The sequence below is a fragment of the Armigeres subalbatus genome, chromosome 3 (assembly GCF_024139115.2).
Source record: "Armigeres subalbatus isolate Guangzhou_Male chromosome 3, GZ_Asu_2, whole genome shotgun sequence".
Taxonomy (NCBI): domain Eukaryota; kingdom Metazoa; phylum Arthropoda; class Insecta; order Diptera; family Culicidae; genus Armigeres; species Armigeres subalbatus.
This window is the reverse complement of record NC_085141.1, coordinates 161788788-161808135: the sequence shown is the minus strand read 5'-3', so window position 1 is coordinate 161808135 and position 19348 is coordinate 161788788. Positions and strand designations below refer to the sequence as shown.

The 19348-nt window shown below is 38.9% G+C and overlaps 1 protein-coding gene across 6 annotated transcripts in view; it reads right to left on the bottom strand.

Annotated features, from left to right (window-relative positions):
- The window catches only part of LOC134224273 (ras-specific guanine nucleotide-releasing factor 2-like), a 509452-nt gene that overhangs the window by 295745 nt on the left and 194359 nt on the right, over nucleotides 1-19348 (bottom strand). For all 6 annotated transcript variants that reach the window (XM_062703608.1, XM_062703607.1, XM_062703605.1 and 3 more), the window contains 5 exons: nucleotides 14018-14332; nucleotides 7561-7738; nucleotides 6998-7420; nucleotides 6810-6933; nucleotides 102-445 (listed from right to left, as the gene is read on the bottom strand). In XM_062703608.1, coding sequence (XP_062559592.1) covers nucleotides 102-445; nucleotides 6810-6933; nucleotides 6998-7420; nucleotides 7561-7738; nucleotides 14018-14332 — 1384 coding nt within the window. The remainder of the gene's footprint in view (nucleotides 1-101; nucleotides 446-6809; nucleotides 6934-6997; nucleotides 7421-7560; nucleotides 7739-14017; nucleotides 14333-19348) is intronic.

Sequence of the window (19348 nt, the reverse complement as noted above, 5' to 3'; positions counted from 1 at the left end):
ACACAAACAACACCGAAAAACAGAGATAAAGAGAATGAGACCAGCTTGAAGAACATTCAAACACGGATTACACATCTGCTTTGATTGGAAGCAATGTTTACCTCCGGACGAGCCGCCGATCCCAGGCGAAAGCAACGAGTGCATGTGGATATTGTCCAAACATTGTGAAATATCACTGATCCAGGCCTCCTTGTCCTGAATGGTTGGCGCTATTAGATGAATGCTGTGTCGTGCTCCGGATTTGGTTTCCACGAATATCTTGAAGTCCCGATTTCCGGCATTGACCGATTCGGTTACACTTAAAGTGCTCCCCCTAGTGGAGGCCGAACAAACGGACGCATCCTCGTCTTCATGTTGCACTTCGCTAGGATCTTCGATGAGGGTGGTATCCGCCAGCGGAATTTTCCCCACATCCGGTAGTAAGTGCAGTCGGCCTCCGGATGTTCTATTAGAAGAGAAAAGATTCGTATTGATTATCTATCTGATTATTATCAAATTATACGAAAACATAGTGACTGAAATAGTATTACGCGTTTAAGGTGAAGGTGGGTTGAGTACCAAAACAAACCTTTGAAAGTATTGGTACAATAAAAACTGTCATATACTGTAGTAGTATTGGTGTCGTATTTATAAAAAACATAAAATATTAGTAGGGTGGTTCAAAAAACGACCCAGCTCCAACACGCTCACTCGATTCCGTCCCATGCTCCGAGTGTCCTCCAAAAACCGAATCGAACAAAACCTGGGTGAGCGTACCTCCGGTTCAAGCCGGTTCAAGTTTGTATGAAAACTAGTATGTGAAACTAAACCTTTCACTACACTGGCTACAGCGCCTCCCCTCCAAATGCTGGTGAAAAGAGAACCCACATAGCTGAAAGCAACATTCCAGAGACTTCACTGAACGAAATTCGCACCGCAGGAAAGAACCATTGATTACGTAACGCAAAAAATAGCATTTTATATCCCGCTCACCCCCATATCACACTTTCTGTACGAAGTATCTGCCCCTGGTGCAGATATCACAGTCAAATTCTGGATATTTTGTTGAATTACACGTTTCACTGAATTCTTCTGAGAAGCCTGATTATCATGCTAAACAAGGATGTTATCGATCGTTAAGTAATTTGCGTTCGATCATTTAGTATTTTGTCAATAACTTATTCCAGAAGCTGATTTTCAAAATGAGTTGTGTAGTGGACTTCTAATGCGAAGGTTTTTCTTCAACTCTGCCTGATGGTTTGTTGTTAGAATTCAACTAATAACGGAGTTACAGCGCTAGTAGCAGTAACTTAAACTAAATTATTGAAATTTCGTTATCATTTAGTCTAAGTTACTGAAAATATTGCTGTAACTACGTTCGAATGCAAATTACTAAATGATCGATAACATCCTCAATGCTAAAGACTCGCAACCTCGATTAAAATCGACTTCCAACTATTGGAACGACCATTCAATATGCATTGTCTATGCAGTTAAAGCTCTTGAACATTTCATCAATTTTGTTAAGAAAATTATTTTGAGATTTTTAGTGGAATGTTTTCACTTGTCATAAGACGAGTCTGTACAATCCCATTTAATTCCACCACTTAGTCGGGCAAGAACGAGACACTGAAGACGACCTTACTGTTGAGGTCGAAATACGTATCTGTCAAGGTACAATTAAGTGGCGAATTAAATGGGATTGTACAAACTTGTCTTATGACAAGTGGTATTTCATCCAGTAATATGGTCTCCCCCTCGCCAGCGCCCAATGACGAAGTGCCACAATCAGAATAATGTTAAATTCAACCTCGCCATATCAACTGTCAGTCATGCAAACCTGAAACGACCTGTGCACGATAAGCCCCTATTTAAACCAGCCCAAACCATCAAACGACACCCAAAATATGAAACATCATCGACTGAGCCAGGCGGAGCAAAATCATTTTTGAACTACCCTAGTTATTAGTTTGCTGCTATCGGTGCCGCCGGTGTTTACATTCGCTCCGCGATCAGTTTTCATAGTTTTTTCGGGCAAAAAGCAGTTTTTATAAAGTTTTCGGTTCAAACAAGTGACTGATTTCAAAAAGTGATGTTTCACTTGCATTCCATCAACATTTCGGGCTGCTCATGTGCGAAGAAGTGAGTAAAAACTTAATTTTTCCAATGCCCTATGAGCAGAAGTGAAGTGCAGTGATAACCTCACCAAATCGCGAACGGCTATTAAATTGGCACAAGATAGCTGATTTATGATATAATTCGAGCCGAAATACATAGGATTCTTCGGAGGAACATGTTCATTATCACAGGAAGTGAATAAATATGCTGTGAACAGGTTAGTAATTCGAATATTGAACTTTTGTTCGAAGCTGTTCGATGCGTTCGAATGTTTGTGGGAGAGGAGTGCGGGAGGTGTGGGGTTGACCCGTGGAAGGTCAGGTGCCATATTGACGGCCATCGTGGTACTCTTCCAACTATGTCCTTAAATAATACTGAGATTATGCTTCCAGACATTTTAGGGGTAGATAAATGCACTTCTTTGGAGATGTTCAACTTCTGATCAATATCCCTAAAAATAAGTTAAAATTTCATGTTTTCCTCTTCACAACATAGAAAAAGGTTCTTTCACAAATTATGTAACGCTAAACTTAATGATTATGGACCCCCACCCTACCCCTCGTTACACTTTTTGTGTGGAAGGTTATTTTTATTATTTTTTTTTTTAATGGATCGTAACGCTCGGCCAGACCTCCTCCCTCCCCCACATCATTACGTAATTTGCGAAAGGCCCCAAATTTGTGTGTTCACAATAGCAGTAACAAAAGTTTATTTAGTTTGGTTTATTTATCGGTCAGTTCTACTCAAAGTATGAGGTAGTAGATCATCGAAAGACAACAGAAAATCAACAGATTGAAAGCAGTTCACTAGGGCGCGAACAAGTATGAAATGACAGATTGTGAAAGTGAGGCAGAAAGATCATCTATTGAACAGCACACAATCTAAGCGTGAATCTTCTTATCTAACATCCTGATTGTGGACGGGATAGCAGTATGGAAACCACGGTGCCAAGACAGACAAAAATATCCAGGCAACGATCTCCCCATGCGCTGTTCTGTTTTACATTTAGTTCTATCGAACGGCAGGTGTATGCGGAATTCAGACTAACACTCATGGAGGCAGGTATGTCCATACCGTGACATGTTCTCCTAGTCACCCGATTCTGTTGTTATTGAATAGAGCTTGATTTTTTAGTTTTTTAGACAATTTTATTATGACCGATAAAACCGATAAACAAATCATTCATAACCAATAACCTTGCCGACCACGTCCTCACAGTCAATTTAGGAATCGTTGAAATTTAAAATAGTTCACTATTATCCTATTTATATGCAGGCCATCTATGCATTTCTTTACTCGTCTGATATAATAGTCTATTACCCCTATTTTTTTTTCTCAGTTTTTTTCTTGTCCTTGTCTTATTGTTCCGTGTTACACGAAGCTATGGCCATCCGAAAGATGCTCCCTGACGAACCACGACTCGAGCACGACGCTACGCCATACCGTTAATGACGTCAAATACCCGAATGAGCAGCTCAAACCTAAATCCCAGCCTCGTCCGTTCTGAAATTACGCAATCTAACCTTGAGTCGTCACGATTATCTTGGTCTATGCCCTTTTTCTTTTACTAACTGTTAATAATAAGATGATATCGATTGTGAATATCATGCAGTCTCGGCTCCGTAAAGTGTTATACACGCCTGAGCCTGTCAAATAAACGCAATAGATAAAAAAAAGATATAAGAAGTGAGAAGTCGGAAGTGTTTTTTTAAGGGATGAGAAGAATAATATCTAGAGAAACGGTATGTGAGAATTGGAAAGTGAATAGTGAGCAGAGTGAGGAGAGAAGTGAGAAGTGAGAAATGAGAAATGCGAAATGAGAAGTGAAAATTGAATAGTGAGAAGTGAGAAATGAGAAGTGAGATTTGAAAAATGAGAAGTGAGAATTGAAAAGTGTATTCTCACAAGTTGGTAGTGACAAGTAAGAGCTAAGAACTGAAAACTAAGAATTGAGAGTAGGACACAAAGAACTGGAAAATAAGAAATGAGAAATATGAACTAAGAATTGAGAAAAGATAAATTAGAACCAAAAAGCGAGAAGTGAGAACTGCGAAGTAAGAATTGAGAGCTAAGAAGTGAGAAATGGGTTCTGAAACAAGAGAAGCGAGAAAGCTATATCTCGCGCTGAGGATCATAGAGGCGTAACTGTATTGATTGATTTCTCTTCATCAATTTTAATAACTCTGCAGTTTCAAAAGTCGTGATTATTGTTTCTGGTGCAAGATGCAAACATCCTTAATCAAATCAATCTATTAAATCCAATCTCCTTCTTCCTTTGTTTTCCCTTCTTTGCTATATGCACCGTCTTTCTTCATATTCCTTCTTCTTTATTCGTTCTTCCTTCATCTATCATTCTTCTATTATCTTCCTCTTGCCTTCTACTTTTCCTGTTTTCTTCATCTATCTTCCTTCTTCCTCCTTCCTTTCCTCTTCTTCCTTCTTCTTTATTGCTTCCTCCATCCTCCTTCTTATTCTTCCTTCTGCATTGTTCATTCTTTCCCCTTCCTTCCTTTTTCTTTCTTCCTTTTTCATCCTTCCTTCTTACTTTTTCCTTCTTAAAACTTCCTTCTGCTTTCTCTGTTGTCTTCTTTCATTCTTCTTCCTCAATCTCTCATCCTTCTCACTGGTTTCTTCTGCTTTCTTCAATTTTTTTTCCGTCATTCTTATTCTTTCCTCCCTTTTCCTCCTTTCTTTTTCTCTCTTTCTTCTATCCTCTTCCATCTCCCTCCGTCCTTCATCTTCTTTCTTCCTTCTCCCTTCTTCCACCGTCCTTTTTCTTCCTTCTTCATTCATCCTTCTTTCTTCTTCCTTTTTCCATCTTCCTTCCTTATTCCTTCTTCCTTTTTCCTTCTTTCTCCTTCCTTCTTCCTTCTTTCTCCTTCCTTCTTCCTTCTTCTTTGTCCCTCCTTCCTTCTTCTTTTTTTCTACCTTTTTCCTTCTTCCTTTTTTCTTCTTCCTTTTTCCTTCTTCCTTTTTCCTCCTTCGTTCTTCCTGCTTCCTTAGTCCTTCTTCTTTCTTCCTTTTTCTTCCTTTTATATACTTCCTTCTATATTTTTCCTCCTTCCTCCTTCCTTCTTCTTTCTTCCTTCTTTTTCCTTCTTTCTTTCTTCTTCCTTCTTACTTCTTCCTTCCTCCTTCTTCCTTCTTTCATCTTTCCTTCTTCCTTCTTTCTGCCTTATTTCGTCTCCCTTTTTCTTTCTTTTACATACTTGTTATCCTTTCTTTTTCGTTTTGCCTTTCGCGTATACTAATTATACGTTCATCGAAGAGCTGTAACCCATCATGTATCAAGTAAGTATACATAAAGGCTATAGGATCACTCCAAAACCGAACTATTGATAGAAGGCTCGGTGACCCATAGTGTATATACCAATCGACTCAGCTCGACGAATTGAGCACACAATTTTTTTTTACTTAGCCTTATCCGATTTGCTTGCAATAGGTTGCATTTGAGGTGGAATCCTTCCTAAATTTTCTGATATTGAAAATTGGCCCAATCGGCCACTGCTTTTCGGAGTTATTGAAAAAACATTGTTTTTTTCCCAAAGCCCCTTGGAAAATTAAATTCAAAATCAAATACGAGAAAGGCAAAAACATAATTTTCAAAATCTGCTGCAATGCATTCAAATGAACTCAAATAAATGTGAATTGATGGAAATAATTGAATCTATCTCCCTAAAGTTCAATTTTGCCATCTCTTATGTGCTTTTCTTGTTTTATAATACACGAGAAAAGCAACATCACCGCTAGGTCGATTATTCTGGGTTTTTTATTTAGTGGTTCTTTTTTCTTATTCCGTCTTTTTTACTTTCTTCCTTCTTCCTTCTACGATTTTTTCCCTTTTTCCTTCTTCCTTCTTCTTGTTTCCATTTTGCTTCTTTCTTCATTTTTCTTCTTTCTTTTTTCTTGTTACTTCTTCCTTCGTTCTTTTCTTTCTTCCTTCTTCCTTCTTCCTTTCATCACCTTCCTTGTTCATTCTACATTCTCATCTCTCGGTTCGTATTTCTTACTATTTCACTAATTACTTCTCCTTTTGAACATCGCACTTCACATACATAAGGAAACATATGTCAACTATTCGGCCATATGACCCTTAACCTGACCCATACCTTGTAGTTTAAAATGTTCCAAAATTGGTTTCAAGACTCAACCAAAAAGTGGCCCCAGGGAAACAAATTGCTGAATAACTTGGGTAGACAATACACTCGAAACCCGTTGGAATATCAACAAGTATACTTATTTTGCAAAATATGAAATTTCCACAGATGGACCACGTTCTGGGAATACGTGGCGAGTGGATTATTCGATGAAGTAAGTTCAAATGATTAGCAGTATACTTGTTTTCCAAAATCATTTGATACGTCTGAAGATGGGTTTTAAAAGCCAAAATCTCTCTTCTTCCGGAAGAGAGGATACTCCAATACACCCCGGAACATCCGGTGTTGCTCTCTATTTCTCATAAAAAGATGAAACTGGCTTCGAAAATGTTGATACATACCACCAAATTCGGAAAAAGTTAATTGCTTTCATCCTCATTTGTGTTCAATATAGGTAATTTTGATTTGTTATTAATATTCAATTTACGGTACCTGACCATTATCGACTTTAAAAACTAATCTTGCAATCAAACATAATACAAGGCTGAACATTGCATTCAACTCTGTCTGCCTGTCTGCCTTCAACAATCCATCTGTCCGAGCTAGTGCACTCACCTCGTTGCTATAATCATATGATTCGAAAACAGAAAGCACTGCCGTACAGCGTCACGTTCGCTTTTGAACGAAGCCAGACGACTTCGAATCCGGCCCCTCCCGGGTGGAACTTGCACCAGACTTCCTGTAAAAGCACAATCATATTATCCAGGACACACCCCCATTCAATGTCGGAGATAAAAGCTTACCCTGTCGCACAAACACCTGATTGACGTCTAGCAGTATGTCGCACCCCTCGACGATCATGCGCTCTACGGCCAGATTCTTTCGTAGGTTTTCCGTTTCCGAAACTTCGTCGTGCATTTGGCGCGAAAGGTCCTCCAGCTGCTGGCGCGCGTTCTGCAAGCTCTTGCGTTCCACGTGGTCGTGCGGCGTGTGGGCCAACAGCTCGTGCAGTGTGATTATGTAGCGAGGTATCTGGTGCATCGGATATGTGAGAAAAGTTTCCAGACTGCGCCCCTGACAGGTGGGTTTCGCTTCCAGCCGCTTCAGAACGGTGGCAAAGTTTGGGTTGCTCTTGCACTCGGTGAGCACCTGTAGGCTGTAATGATGGTTTCGAACGTACTCCTGGTAGATGCTCAGCATGGGCAGCAGCATATCGAACAAATCACCTAGAAATGTAGTTAGAAATTAAAGCTAATTTTATCCAACAGCGATAGATGCAATGAGATGAAGCAATCGCCGGAGGAAGTCCATTGAAGGTAGACGGTACCACAGTGAGACAGTGCTGCAAGTTTGATATTTGTCTTACCAAGAACCAACGTAGGCCACGATTCCAGTCGCGACGTGAGGCCTTTTAGGAAGATCTGATGTAGGAACAAAACCGTTTCGGAGTTGAGGAAGATAGAGTTGACGTCCTCGTGTGAACATGGGGGACGTTTCGAGCTGGCGGCCATTTTAAACGGACGTAGGAAGCATGCGACGAGAACCTAAGATGAAAATTTGTGAAATAAATTATTAGATGAGCAAAAAGATTACACGTGTTTCACTACATTTGTTGAACTATTCGCACATATGAGTGCGTAGTCCTTCGTCTCTCGATAGCACTAGCTCCAAGAATTCGATATTTTTATGTACACCACGATTTATATACAATTGTACATATTTCATGTCATCGTGGGGAATGGCGATAAAAATCCAAACACCAAACTTTTCCTACTTTATAAACTTATTTGGAAACATACCGGCGAAGGTAATCAAGTTTAAGCAGAGAAATTCAAACTTCAAAAATGAATGAATCGGGAATCGCCTATTTGCCAAGTAGTGAAACCTAATTTCCGACCTCCGACTAGACTTTCAAGCAAAAAATTGATAATTCGAAAATGGCGAATTCGATTCTTATATTCGAAACATAAATCTTTCTAACCTTTGGCATTGTTTTTACGCAACTTATTTCCTTCAATTTTCATGTTTTGACTGTTGTTGATGATCAATGTATCGTCAGATCCGCAAATTCATATAGTTTAAGCTATAGAGATCTGCAGACTGTCGGACACATGGATCTGAAGGTATTTCAAATTCCGTTGGAGTGATAGCTAATATTTGAATGGGAAGCCATTATATAGTATGGTATTGTATAGTCCTTTGATTGAACTTGTAGGTCTTAAGGCCTTACTCTAGAGATTTTTAGTATTTACTGCGAGCTTCCTCTAGAGACTTTTCAAACAGTTGTTATGAACATATATGTTCATATCGAACATATATGTTGTGATCACATTCTATCCTAAGGAAACTAGCCGATAGACCGTTGGTTACACAGACCTTAAGGCCTTACTAAGTTATTTCTTAGGATCACTTTCTATTCTTAGAATCCCAAAATGCATGTTCCACTTTTGAAACTAGTTAGTAAACCTTTGGTTACGCGTGTAGACCTCACAGCCTTACTCCAGGACATTTCTCGGATGACGTAGAATATATACTGTGAACCATGTGAACGATGCGTACCACGACGAGCAAGTATCGTATTCGAATTTGGACGATTGACCTTTGGCTACGCGGGTAGACCTTCGGACCTTGCTTCAGGGATTCTTTGGATGACTAAGGCCCTATTCCAGGGATTTTTTTTGAATGACTCAGAACATACACTGTAAACATTTTCTATTCTAAGGACCGCAAAGAGCATGTAGCATATTTAAAACCGGTTGATAAATCTTTAGTTACGCGTGTAAATTCTTTTGCCTATCTACCTACATGACATTAAATTAAGTCATGGCTAAAAACTCATGTTTTGTCTTGATCAGTTTTTATTGATAACTAGCAGACCCGACGAACTTCGTTTCGCTTAAAATTGATTTATTATCTGATTAGCTCTCGAGCTATGCAGCAATTGGTGTTTCATTTGTAAGAGAGCCCCATTTTCCAAAGCAGGTAGGGGTCTCGAACCATCTTAAGAACCTTCCCCGGCCCCCAAAACCTCTGCATACACATTTTCACGCCGATCGGCTCAGTAGCTTCCGAGTACTGAGTTTTCCTGGTTGCCGAAAATGGAACAAACTCTTGGGAAATAATAGAAATTGTTATGCCAATAAAAGAAAGGGCGACATGTTCCATTATCATTAAAATTACGGCGTTTTTGATAATAGTTGTTTTATTTAATGGACACCAATCATCAAAGGAAGAGCATACAAATGTACACCAGTTGAGCTGTACCTGTGTTTAAGGATAATTATCCATAATTTTTATCTTTCAATTTGATGGAAGGCTTAGGATGCCTACTTAGAGGCGTCAAAAATGTGGGTTCTTTTCAAAAGTTGACCTTACATAAAATAAAGAATTATCGCCTAATCAGTATACTTTCTTCAAAAGTGAACGGTTTGAAAAAAATATTATGATATCAAAAGAAATTCAATTTTTGATGATCACCAATTTGGTTTTCGCCATAGGCATTCAACCACCCATCAGCTATTGAGAGTTACGAATTTAATTCGATCTAACAACCTTATTTGGCCGGGGTTGCTCTTCTTGATAATATAGCATTTGACAGTGTTTGGCATAAAGGTTTGATTGTAAAGTTGATGAATGAAACCTTCTAGCAGGCATATTTTCACTGTGATTATCACTTCCAAATGATTGGACCTAATATTTGAAACTCATAATTTCCATTTCTAGACAAAAATCGTTACAATATTCTGTTGTAGATTCAGAAATTACGGATGATAATCCTATGATTTTGAAAAAGCTTATAAATACAAAGCACCGATGACGAGACGATAATCGAGCATATCTTCATTTTAAATAAAAATAAGATTTTCATCACATTTTGAATTCGAATAGGAAAAATCTCACACTTTTCATTTCTGTATACAATCACGATAAGGAGCGCATCGTGAGAAGCATCTACCACTAACTGATAAATCAAATTTTACAAAGTTGTTCCGGATACTGGGCCCTTGTTGTAGAGTTATCGAAAAATAGAGTGACCCATTTTATAGAAATGTGAAACAAAATATTTTTTATTATGTGGAATATTGACATGAAATGTTCTACATAATTATAGCACAGCTTATTCCAATCAACTTTGCTATATAAACTTTTTTTGCATTTAAGCACACTGATTTAGAGCCGTTTTATATGCTAAGATTGCATTGGGGCAGCGATGCGGAAAAAAAATTTCAATCAAGGTCGAACACCACTCTCACGCGATATCGTATCTCGAGGTTTAAAGTTTACATTCAGATGATATTTTTTATTTATTATCAACTGATTCCAAAATTTTAAAAGTCATCGCCAACGACAACCCGCCTACTTTCACACCTGAGAAGTTATCAATTGATAATTCCAACCATTATCGTATGAGAATAATTCAGCACAACCCATTAGAGTGTCTCTCAAAACAATATTTTGATCCGCTTATTTTATTATTTTTTTCACAAATATCATATCTTCTGAAGACTTTTGATAGCGGGCTTTGTAGTCATATGGCTACTGCTTCTGCCTCATACGCAGGAGGTCGTGGGTTCAATCCCAGGTCCGTTCCATTTTCCTACTTTGTATCTTTCTCTTTATTTCTCATGTTCTAGCAATCGCTAGAACTGGAAATGGACTTCCATACCGTTTCCTCCCCCTTCCCCTACATTGACTTGCATTCTGACGTGGCAGGCGCCAGTATGACCTTACAAATGAGATCACCAGTACTTGTACATTGAAGATGTGTGCTAGTCCCAAGCAAACATCTGTTGGTTCCATGTGCAAGAACAGCTGATGTGGTCATAATGGAGTAGCAACTACAAGCAGCCAATCAAGCTCAAGCTCAAGCTCAATATCATATCTTCTGAAGACTTTTGAGGCTTTTCAAGACGCGGAATTGAATCGGGAGAAATTCAATTAAACACGTAAAAATATAACATAAATATCAATAATGAGCATTTTTTTATTTGTGATTTCTTCATAACTTTGCTTACAACAATCCGATCGCTTCGCAACAATAACACTGTTTTACATATTAGGAAATATTCTATGAAGCCTTCGGGTTGGCTATATTTAAATAGTTAATGGGTCGCCTCACGAAACGATCTTTCACATACGGGGCGATTTCTATAGTAATTTCCATAAAGATATCAAACTGCTCGTCCTCAGTCAAATTTCAACCAATTCAGTTAAAAAAATAGGAGGTTCTTTAAAATAGCAAATGTTATCGTTCAAGCATAGGGGAGCAAAAAAGTCAAAATTTTAATCACTCTAAGCTCATGCTCAAACCAGTGACATAGGTAATCAAATGAATTATCTTATAATCTGTTTTACGTAGTTTACGTCGGGCGGTCGTATCTTGTATATAACCCTTCTGATTTTTCCATTGTCAAGTTATATAAACTATTTTGAAAAAAATATTTTAAATTGGTAAAACTTGAGATAAAATCTCCAAATTTTTTGACATAAAGAAAATGAGTTACTATTAAAATGACTATTAAAATTAAATAATGCCAAGTAAGTCTCGAAGCTTCGTTAGAAAAGTTAATTTAATTGAGAAGTGCCATATACTTAATATTTTCATTCTCTCGAAGCCCTAATACGTTGCTCAAATAACACTACCTTCATATGCATACATTGATCAGATTAAAGCGACATGTGGAAGATTTATTAAAAATCAAAAGGAATCAACTATATCTAGATTATCTAAAAGGTGGGCTAAGATCAGTAGATTCTGAAGCTTAATGTAAACCTTGTTTATTAGCAAAAGTTTATGTAATGTAGATACTCATGGAAACATGTTTAAAAAACATGTTTATTGATCTTTAATCAGCTTCAAAAGTTGTCACAAGTACATACTTGAAAGAAAATTTGTATCTATCCGCAACAAAACTGCTATATGACTATTTTCCTGAAGAGTCCTACCAGCCTTCCAAAGTTAAATTTGATTATGTTGCTGACTGGAATATTCTTTGGGAAACTCTTAGCCAAAGTGTGTTAACCCCTGATGACACATGTATATTTATTCTTGAAAGACTAGCCACTAGCTTTTGCTAGAACGAACTCTGTAACCACAGAGAAACAGACGTCTCATTTGAAAAAAATGCAACCAAAATCATCGTCACGGAAACATTATCGCCCAACGCTAAATGCACTGTAGGTGGATAAGCAGCAACCAGGTGGCAGTAGTGAGACAAACACAAGCAAAATCGATGGAAGCGCCATCGGTGGCCACCTATGAAAAATTGAATCCTCTGTAAGAAGATTGAAATGAAATGATAATAATTTTGTTGTTATAATCAAGTATTATGGTATCAAGAACAATCAAATCCTTTTACTTCGATAATAAAGCAATTATTAAGATCAACAGTATTTATCTGTAATTTAAATATAAACAATTCATACACAATTTTTCTACGTGATCGGAATTTCCATGAAAAATTCTTCGGAACATATAAGGAAAATTCTTCGGAATTTTCAGATTTTCCACGGAAAAATAGTTAAATTTTCCACCAGTGATTCATGAGAATTTTAACGAGAAAATCATCGGCATTTTTTACAAATTTCCACGGAAAATACTTCCAAGATTCCTCATGAAATTCCATGGACTTTTCAAGAGATGTTTTCCGAAGCATCCATTGGAGTTTTCACGTGAAAATCTTGGTAATATTCACACAAACTTCTTCGGAATTACAACAAAAAAATAATTTTTTGAGACTTCCTTGGACATTTTTTTAGAGTTTTCGTTGAAAACATTTCCGAAATTTCAATTTTAATGTTCTTCGGAATAATCACAGAAATTTTTCCGTCATTTTCACTAAAATCTTTGGAATTTCCACGCAATTTTTACAATTTCTATGGATTTTTTTCTGAATTTTCATGAAAAGTTCTTCGAAATGCTAACAGAAAAGTCTTTGAAATTTCTAGGAGAATTTTTTCTGAAATTTTCACGGTGAATAGTTTGGAATTTACCTGGAATTTTCCTGGAATATTCTTCGGGAGTTTTTCGGAATTTCTATAAAAAATTCTCCGAAATTTCCTTATATGATTAGCAGTCGGATATTTGGTGGAATTACTAGAACTGAAATGTCCAATTCTACAGGTTCCGCGGGCTTCCTAGCGACTCAAGGACCCGTCTATTTGATTGATTTTCTTGACACAAGGGAAAAAAATCATTATGGAAGAGCTGACCAAAGGCTCCGTTCAAATAATTTAAGTCATGAAAATTTACTCGATTTTTACGATTTCTCTGTCTTTAAGGATTTTTTTTCAGGTTTTCAAGTAAATAATTAACAAGGATTAGTTTGAAGTTGTATAATCTTCATTAGTGAAGATGCAGAAAAAGGCAACCTCTTCGAAATTAAAAAATCTATAGAAAGCATTTTACATATCTTCAAAAGATATACACTATACAGTGGTGTTAGGAATAAAATAAGCAAAAACTAAGGTTTTTGATTTGTAAATATCTGGAAAAAAAATTAATGAATAGTTATTAACTGAAATGTGGGTGCTAAAAGACACTAAGTAGATTATATGGATAAATGATTTGTGAAATATTTCAATGGGCCTTTGTCATTACACTATACTTACAGTAATAGGTAGGAAGACATTTGCTATATTAAATTGAAATTAGAAGCAGCCTCCGAAGAAATCGCGAAAAAAACATTGAAAATGAACTATCAAAACAAAACTGATTTCAACCACCATAAATCCACAGCCCCGACTAAGATTGCTTCCATATTGCCAAGGATTAAATATGCATGATGACATAACACAAAACGATCCAATCCCCTGAAACTCACCTCAAGCTGCTCCAGGTATTCCTCCTCCGCTTCAACCATGCTGAACACCAAGTGGTTACGCTTCCGCATGCTTTCAGCGTGGGGTGACCGTATGTACTCTTCGACAATTTGCTTCCAGCGACGCCGGCACAGCCAACCGCGAAAAAAACTCTGAACCTTCTTAATTTTCCTTAGCTCGATGGAGTCGTGCACCGACGCGCAAAGGCCCGGAAGCGATGAGTGCTCATCGTGGCTTTCCGTCGGAATGCTAAAGCTGCCTCGACCGACCGGAGTGGCCGAATAGCTGGAACGGGTCTCCTTGCGAAGCACACATATCTGGAAGCGGGAAAAATAAACAAAGTGAAAGCATCTCCGGAACGGGCCGAATGAAATGTATGCGGACCAGCGACCGTACCCCAGCGCGTGGGAAATCCAGTGAGAAGTGTAGTCCTGTTGCTGTAAACAAGCAATGAATGAGGAGAAAATGATACAATGTGCATCCTTCAGTTACGATATTTCGGCTTTTACTTAATCATTAAAAAACGTTTCCAAACAAAATACAATTCGTTCTGAATGCAACGCTAATATCATTTATGTATATTTTACATGATAAAATTAGAGACGAAAGTAGATTTGATAGTTTTGTGTAGATACGGAAAGCATGGATATTTTTTATATGTAAGTAAATTTTCTTCAAAGCCAACGGAGGGCAATTTTGGAAGACGGTTTTTTTTAATTTTTTTTTCCATAAATAGGGTCGGTGTACCGGTAATAGTGGTATTAGTGACAGGTCCAAATTGTTTAATTCATATCTATTAATAGGAATATATTTCCTGTTATATAAATATATTGGCAGAAAGCTATTCTTCTCTACTTTTCAGGAAAATATCGTTGATACTTCAAAATATTGTTTTCTTTTCAAAATCGCTTCCTCCATTAACTGGTACATGGACAAGTAATAGTGGTACTAGCTAACTTCTGTTCCTTCTTCCTACTTCTTCTTCTTATTGGCATTACATCCTCACACTGGGGCAGAGCCGCCTCGCAGATTAGTGTTTATTAAGCACTTCCACAGTTATTAACTGCGAGGTTTCTAAGCCAGGTAACAATTTTTGCATTCGTATATCATGAGACTAGCACGATGATATTTTTATGCCCAGGGAAGACGAGACAATTTCCAATCCGAAAACTGCCTAGACCGGCACCGGGAATCGAACCCAGCCACCCTCACCATGGTCTTGCTTTGTAGCCGCGCGTCTTACCGCACAGCTAAGGAGGGCCCATTCTGTTCCTATAATAATGAATTCCATTGGTTTCATATGGGATTCACTATTATAGGAACGCCTCACTATTATTGGTGCAAGGGAGCCAAAAAGTTAAGGAAAAATGATGTTTTTCGATTTTTTTCCGTAAAATTTGTAAACTTTTTCGCACACATTCACCTTTTTTGAGCAAGCGCTATATTTTTTTTTGACCCGCCGCTTCCCCCACACCAAAAAGCTCCCATGGAGCCACCTGGTAGTGGACACAACTATCTCAGCTCTATCTGGACAGCAAAGCAAAACAAATAATAACAATAAGGCTATGAGCTGAGATCAAAAAGGGTATAATACAAAATTAATAAGGCGATGTTATGTATTCCCAGTGGATGTTATGAAGTAATTTGTAAAAATTAAAATGCACAGCATCTAGCGAAAATCTAGTTTCGACTATTACTGGTACACCACTATCACTGGCACAGCCACCCTACCTAGCTTTATGTCATCGGCAAAAATTAAAATCTTTATATTTTGAATGGGATTGAATGTTTTCCGTTAAATTTGATTATTTGTTGCCGGTCTGTGAGATAAGATTCAAGCCATCTAAGGAGATCAAACGCCTTGCTAAAGTCATTGTATAGAGTTTCCACGTAGTTACCATTATCCATCGCATTATTTTCATTACATCCAGGTTTTTTTACGCGATCGGTCAAATACCCCCTGAATTTTCTTTAATTTTTTGTGAATTTTTTCATGGGGTTAACTCATTGTTTCATTGACGCTGAAGGTCTTAAATGACGAAAACCAAACCGTGTAAAAAAAACCTGGGTGTATTTCTTTTTCAATGAATTCTATTAAATTTGTAGCGGTAGAGCGACCTTTGAAAAATCCATGCTGCTTATTCATAATACCGTTTTTAAGTTGTGAAAATGAGTTTTCATTGATAATAGATTCAAAAAGTTCATAAATGCAAGAGATAATGCATTATCATTATAATGGCTGTTCCACGGTAATTACGAATGTCAGATTTTTTGCCTGACTTGAAGGCAGTAGGCTTTTCCATACCCTGGGAAAATTTCCAGATTCCAATAATTCAGACACACAGAAATCTTCTTGAATATTCGCACATTTGGTGCGGTGGCGATTTTGACCGCAGTTTCTTCTGGAGCCCGTAGTAGGCCCGACTTCCACAGATGATGCGCCTTCGTATTTCACGACTAACATTGTTATCAGCCGTTAGCAAGGATCCGAGTTAGACGAATTTCTCGACCACCTCGAAGGTATCCCTGTCTATTGTAACACTGCTTCCCAGGCGGGCCCTGTTACGCTCGGTTCCACCTAGCATGTAGTTTGTCTTCGAAGCATTCACCACCAGTCCAACTTTTGTTGCTTCACGTTTCAGGCGGGTGTACAGTAGGACAGTTCACATTTTAAAAATGTTCGAAAATTCCAACTCCCATATATTTATTGGCGTCATTTTGATAATATAGGATTCGGTACCCATTTAGGGGTGGCGCGAAGTCAATTTATGTTTATATGGAAATTTGTATGGGAAACACTTAAAATTTATTCAAATTGCCCCACAACTCTTAAGTCGTGATGAATTCAAATAAACATCCCCAACCACCATTTTTGAAATCTATTTGAGCTCAACCAGTGGATAACTCATTAATTTTGATTTATATTTCCACTGCTACGTTGAGGCTTATTACACCACTTTAGCCTTTTATCTCATATTCACACTGTCAATAGAACCGTTCAATCCACTCATAACTAATGTGTTATCCGGAGGTCTCATTTATATAGATTCCAAAAAGAGAGGTTGGGGGTGTTTGTTTGAATTCATCACAATTTGACAGTTGTAGGGAGACTTGAATAAATTTTAAGTTTTTCCCATACAAATTTCCATATAAACATAAATTGACTTCGCGCCACCCCTAAATGGCCACCGAATTACCTGAAATTTTGCCAGGACTCCTATATTATCAAAATAAATTGGAATTTTAGAACATTTTTGAAATTTGAACTGCCCTAGTGTACAGTTTTCCCACCTTTCCAAATGTGCGGCAGACAATGTCCATGTCATCGGCGAAACAAATAAATTTACTGGATCTATTGAAAATCGTACCTCGGCTGTTACAATCGACTCTCCGCATGACACCTTCAAGCGCAATGTTCAAAAACAGTCCATCACCTTGTCTTAGGCCCCGGCGCGATTCAATCGAACTGGAGTGTTCGCCCGAAATCTTCAAACAGTTTTGCACACCATCCACCGTTGCTTTGATCAGTCTGGTAAGCTTCCCAGGGAAGCTGTTCTCGTACATAATTTTCCATAGCTCTACGCGGTCTATACTGTCGTATGCCACCTTGAAATCAACGAACATATGGTGCGTTGGGACCTGGTATTCACGGCATTTTTGAAGGACTTGCCGTACAGTAAAGATCTGGTCCGTTGTCGAGCGGCCGTCAACGAAGCCGGCTTGATAACTTCCCACGGGTCCGCGACGTAAGGCATAAGTATGTTAGGCATAAGGACGTTAGGCATAAGTACGTTAGGCATAATGGACATTAGGCATAACGGACGATAGGCATAATGTACGATAGGCATAATGGACGTTTGGCATAATTCTGCCTTCTTTATGTCATAGGCTGTTCTTTGGGTCATTTTATGCCTAACGTCCATTATGCCTAACGTACATTATGCATAACGTCCATTATGCCTATCGTACTTATGCCTAACGTACTTATGCCTAACGGGGTATACCCACTTCCCACAAACTCATTCATTAATGGTGACAGACGTTGGAAGATGATCTGGGATATCACTTTGTAGGCAACATTAAGGATGATGATCGCTCAAAAGTTCTCACACTCCAGCTTGCCTTTCTAGTAGAAGAGCATATGACCCTTTCCTTCCACTTCTCCGGTAGCTGTTAAGTTTCCCAGATTCTGACTATCAGTTTGTGCAGGCAAGTTGCCAGCTTTTCCGGGCCCATCTTGATGAGCTCAGCTCCGATGCCATCCTTACCAGCTGCTTTATTGGTCTTTAGCTGTTGGATGGCATCCTTAACTTCCCTCAAGGTGGGGGCTGGTTGGCTTCCATCGTCCGCTGAACTGACTTAGTCATCTCCTCCGCTGCCTTGACTTTTACTGCCTGAACTCTCAGCGCCATTCAAATGTTCCTCGTAGTGCTGCTTCCACCTTTCGATTACCACACGCCCATCCGTCAAGATGCTCCCATCCTTATCCCTGCACATTTCGGTTCGCGGCACGAAGCCTTTGCGGAATGCGTTGAGCTTTTGATAGAACTTGCGTGTTTCTTGAGAACGGCACAGCTGTGTCGCACTCCGCTTCTTCCAGGCGGCGTTTCTTCTCCTGAAAAAGGAGGGTCTGCTGTCTCCGCTTCCGTCTTTAACGCTCCACATTCTGCCGGGTACCTTGCTGTAGTGCGACCACCCGCGCTGCGTCCTTCTCTTCCAGAATATGTCTGCACTCTTCGTCGAACCAATCGTTCCGTCAACTTCGTCCCATATACCCGACGTTGTTCTCCGCTGCGTCGTTCACCTATCGAGCTCACCCTCTTCTGGCAACGCTGCCTCGAGATACTGCGCGTATGAAGTGGCGACATCAGGTTGCTTCAGTCGCTCTAGGTCGTACTACGGTACCAAACGAACATTGTTTTATGACGGATTGTTTTGAGCGCAGTTTAACCATCACCAGATACTGGTCAGAGTCGATGTTAGCGCCACGATATGTTCTGGCGTCGATAATGTCGGAGAAGTGTCGTCCATCAATCAGAGCGTGGTCGATTTGTGATTCTGTTTGCAGTGGTGATCTCCAGGTGTACCGATACGGAAGGCTGTGTTGGAAGCGTGTGCTCCCGATGAAGTTGAGAGTTTTGCAGTTCCACGAACCGAGTTTCCAATCCCTAGTCCCTTTTCGTTGCATTGGTCTTCGCCGATGATTCCGGTCCGTACTCTCTTGTTGATTGTTCGTTGCTTATGTTTTTTTTAAAGGCTGGCTTACAGGGCCTGACACCAAACCCCCTAAATTTCCGGAGGATCATTCCTCCTTATTCCCGATGGACCATGGT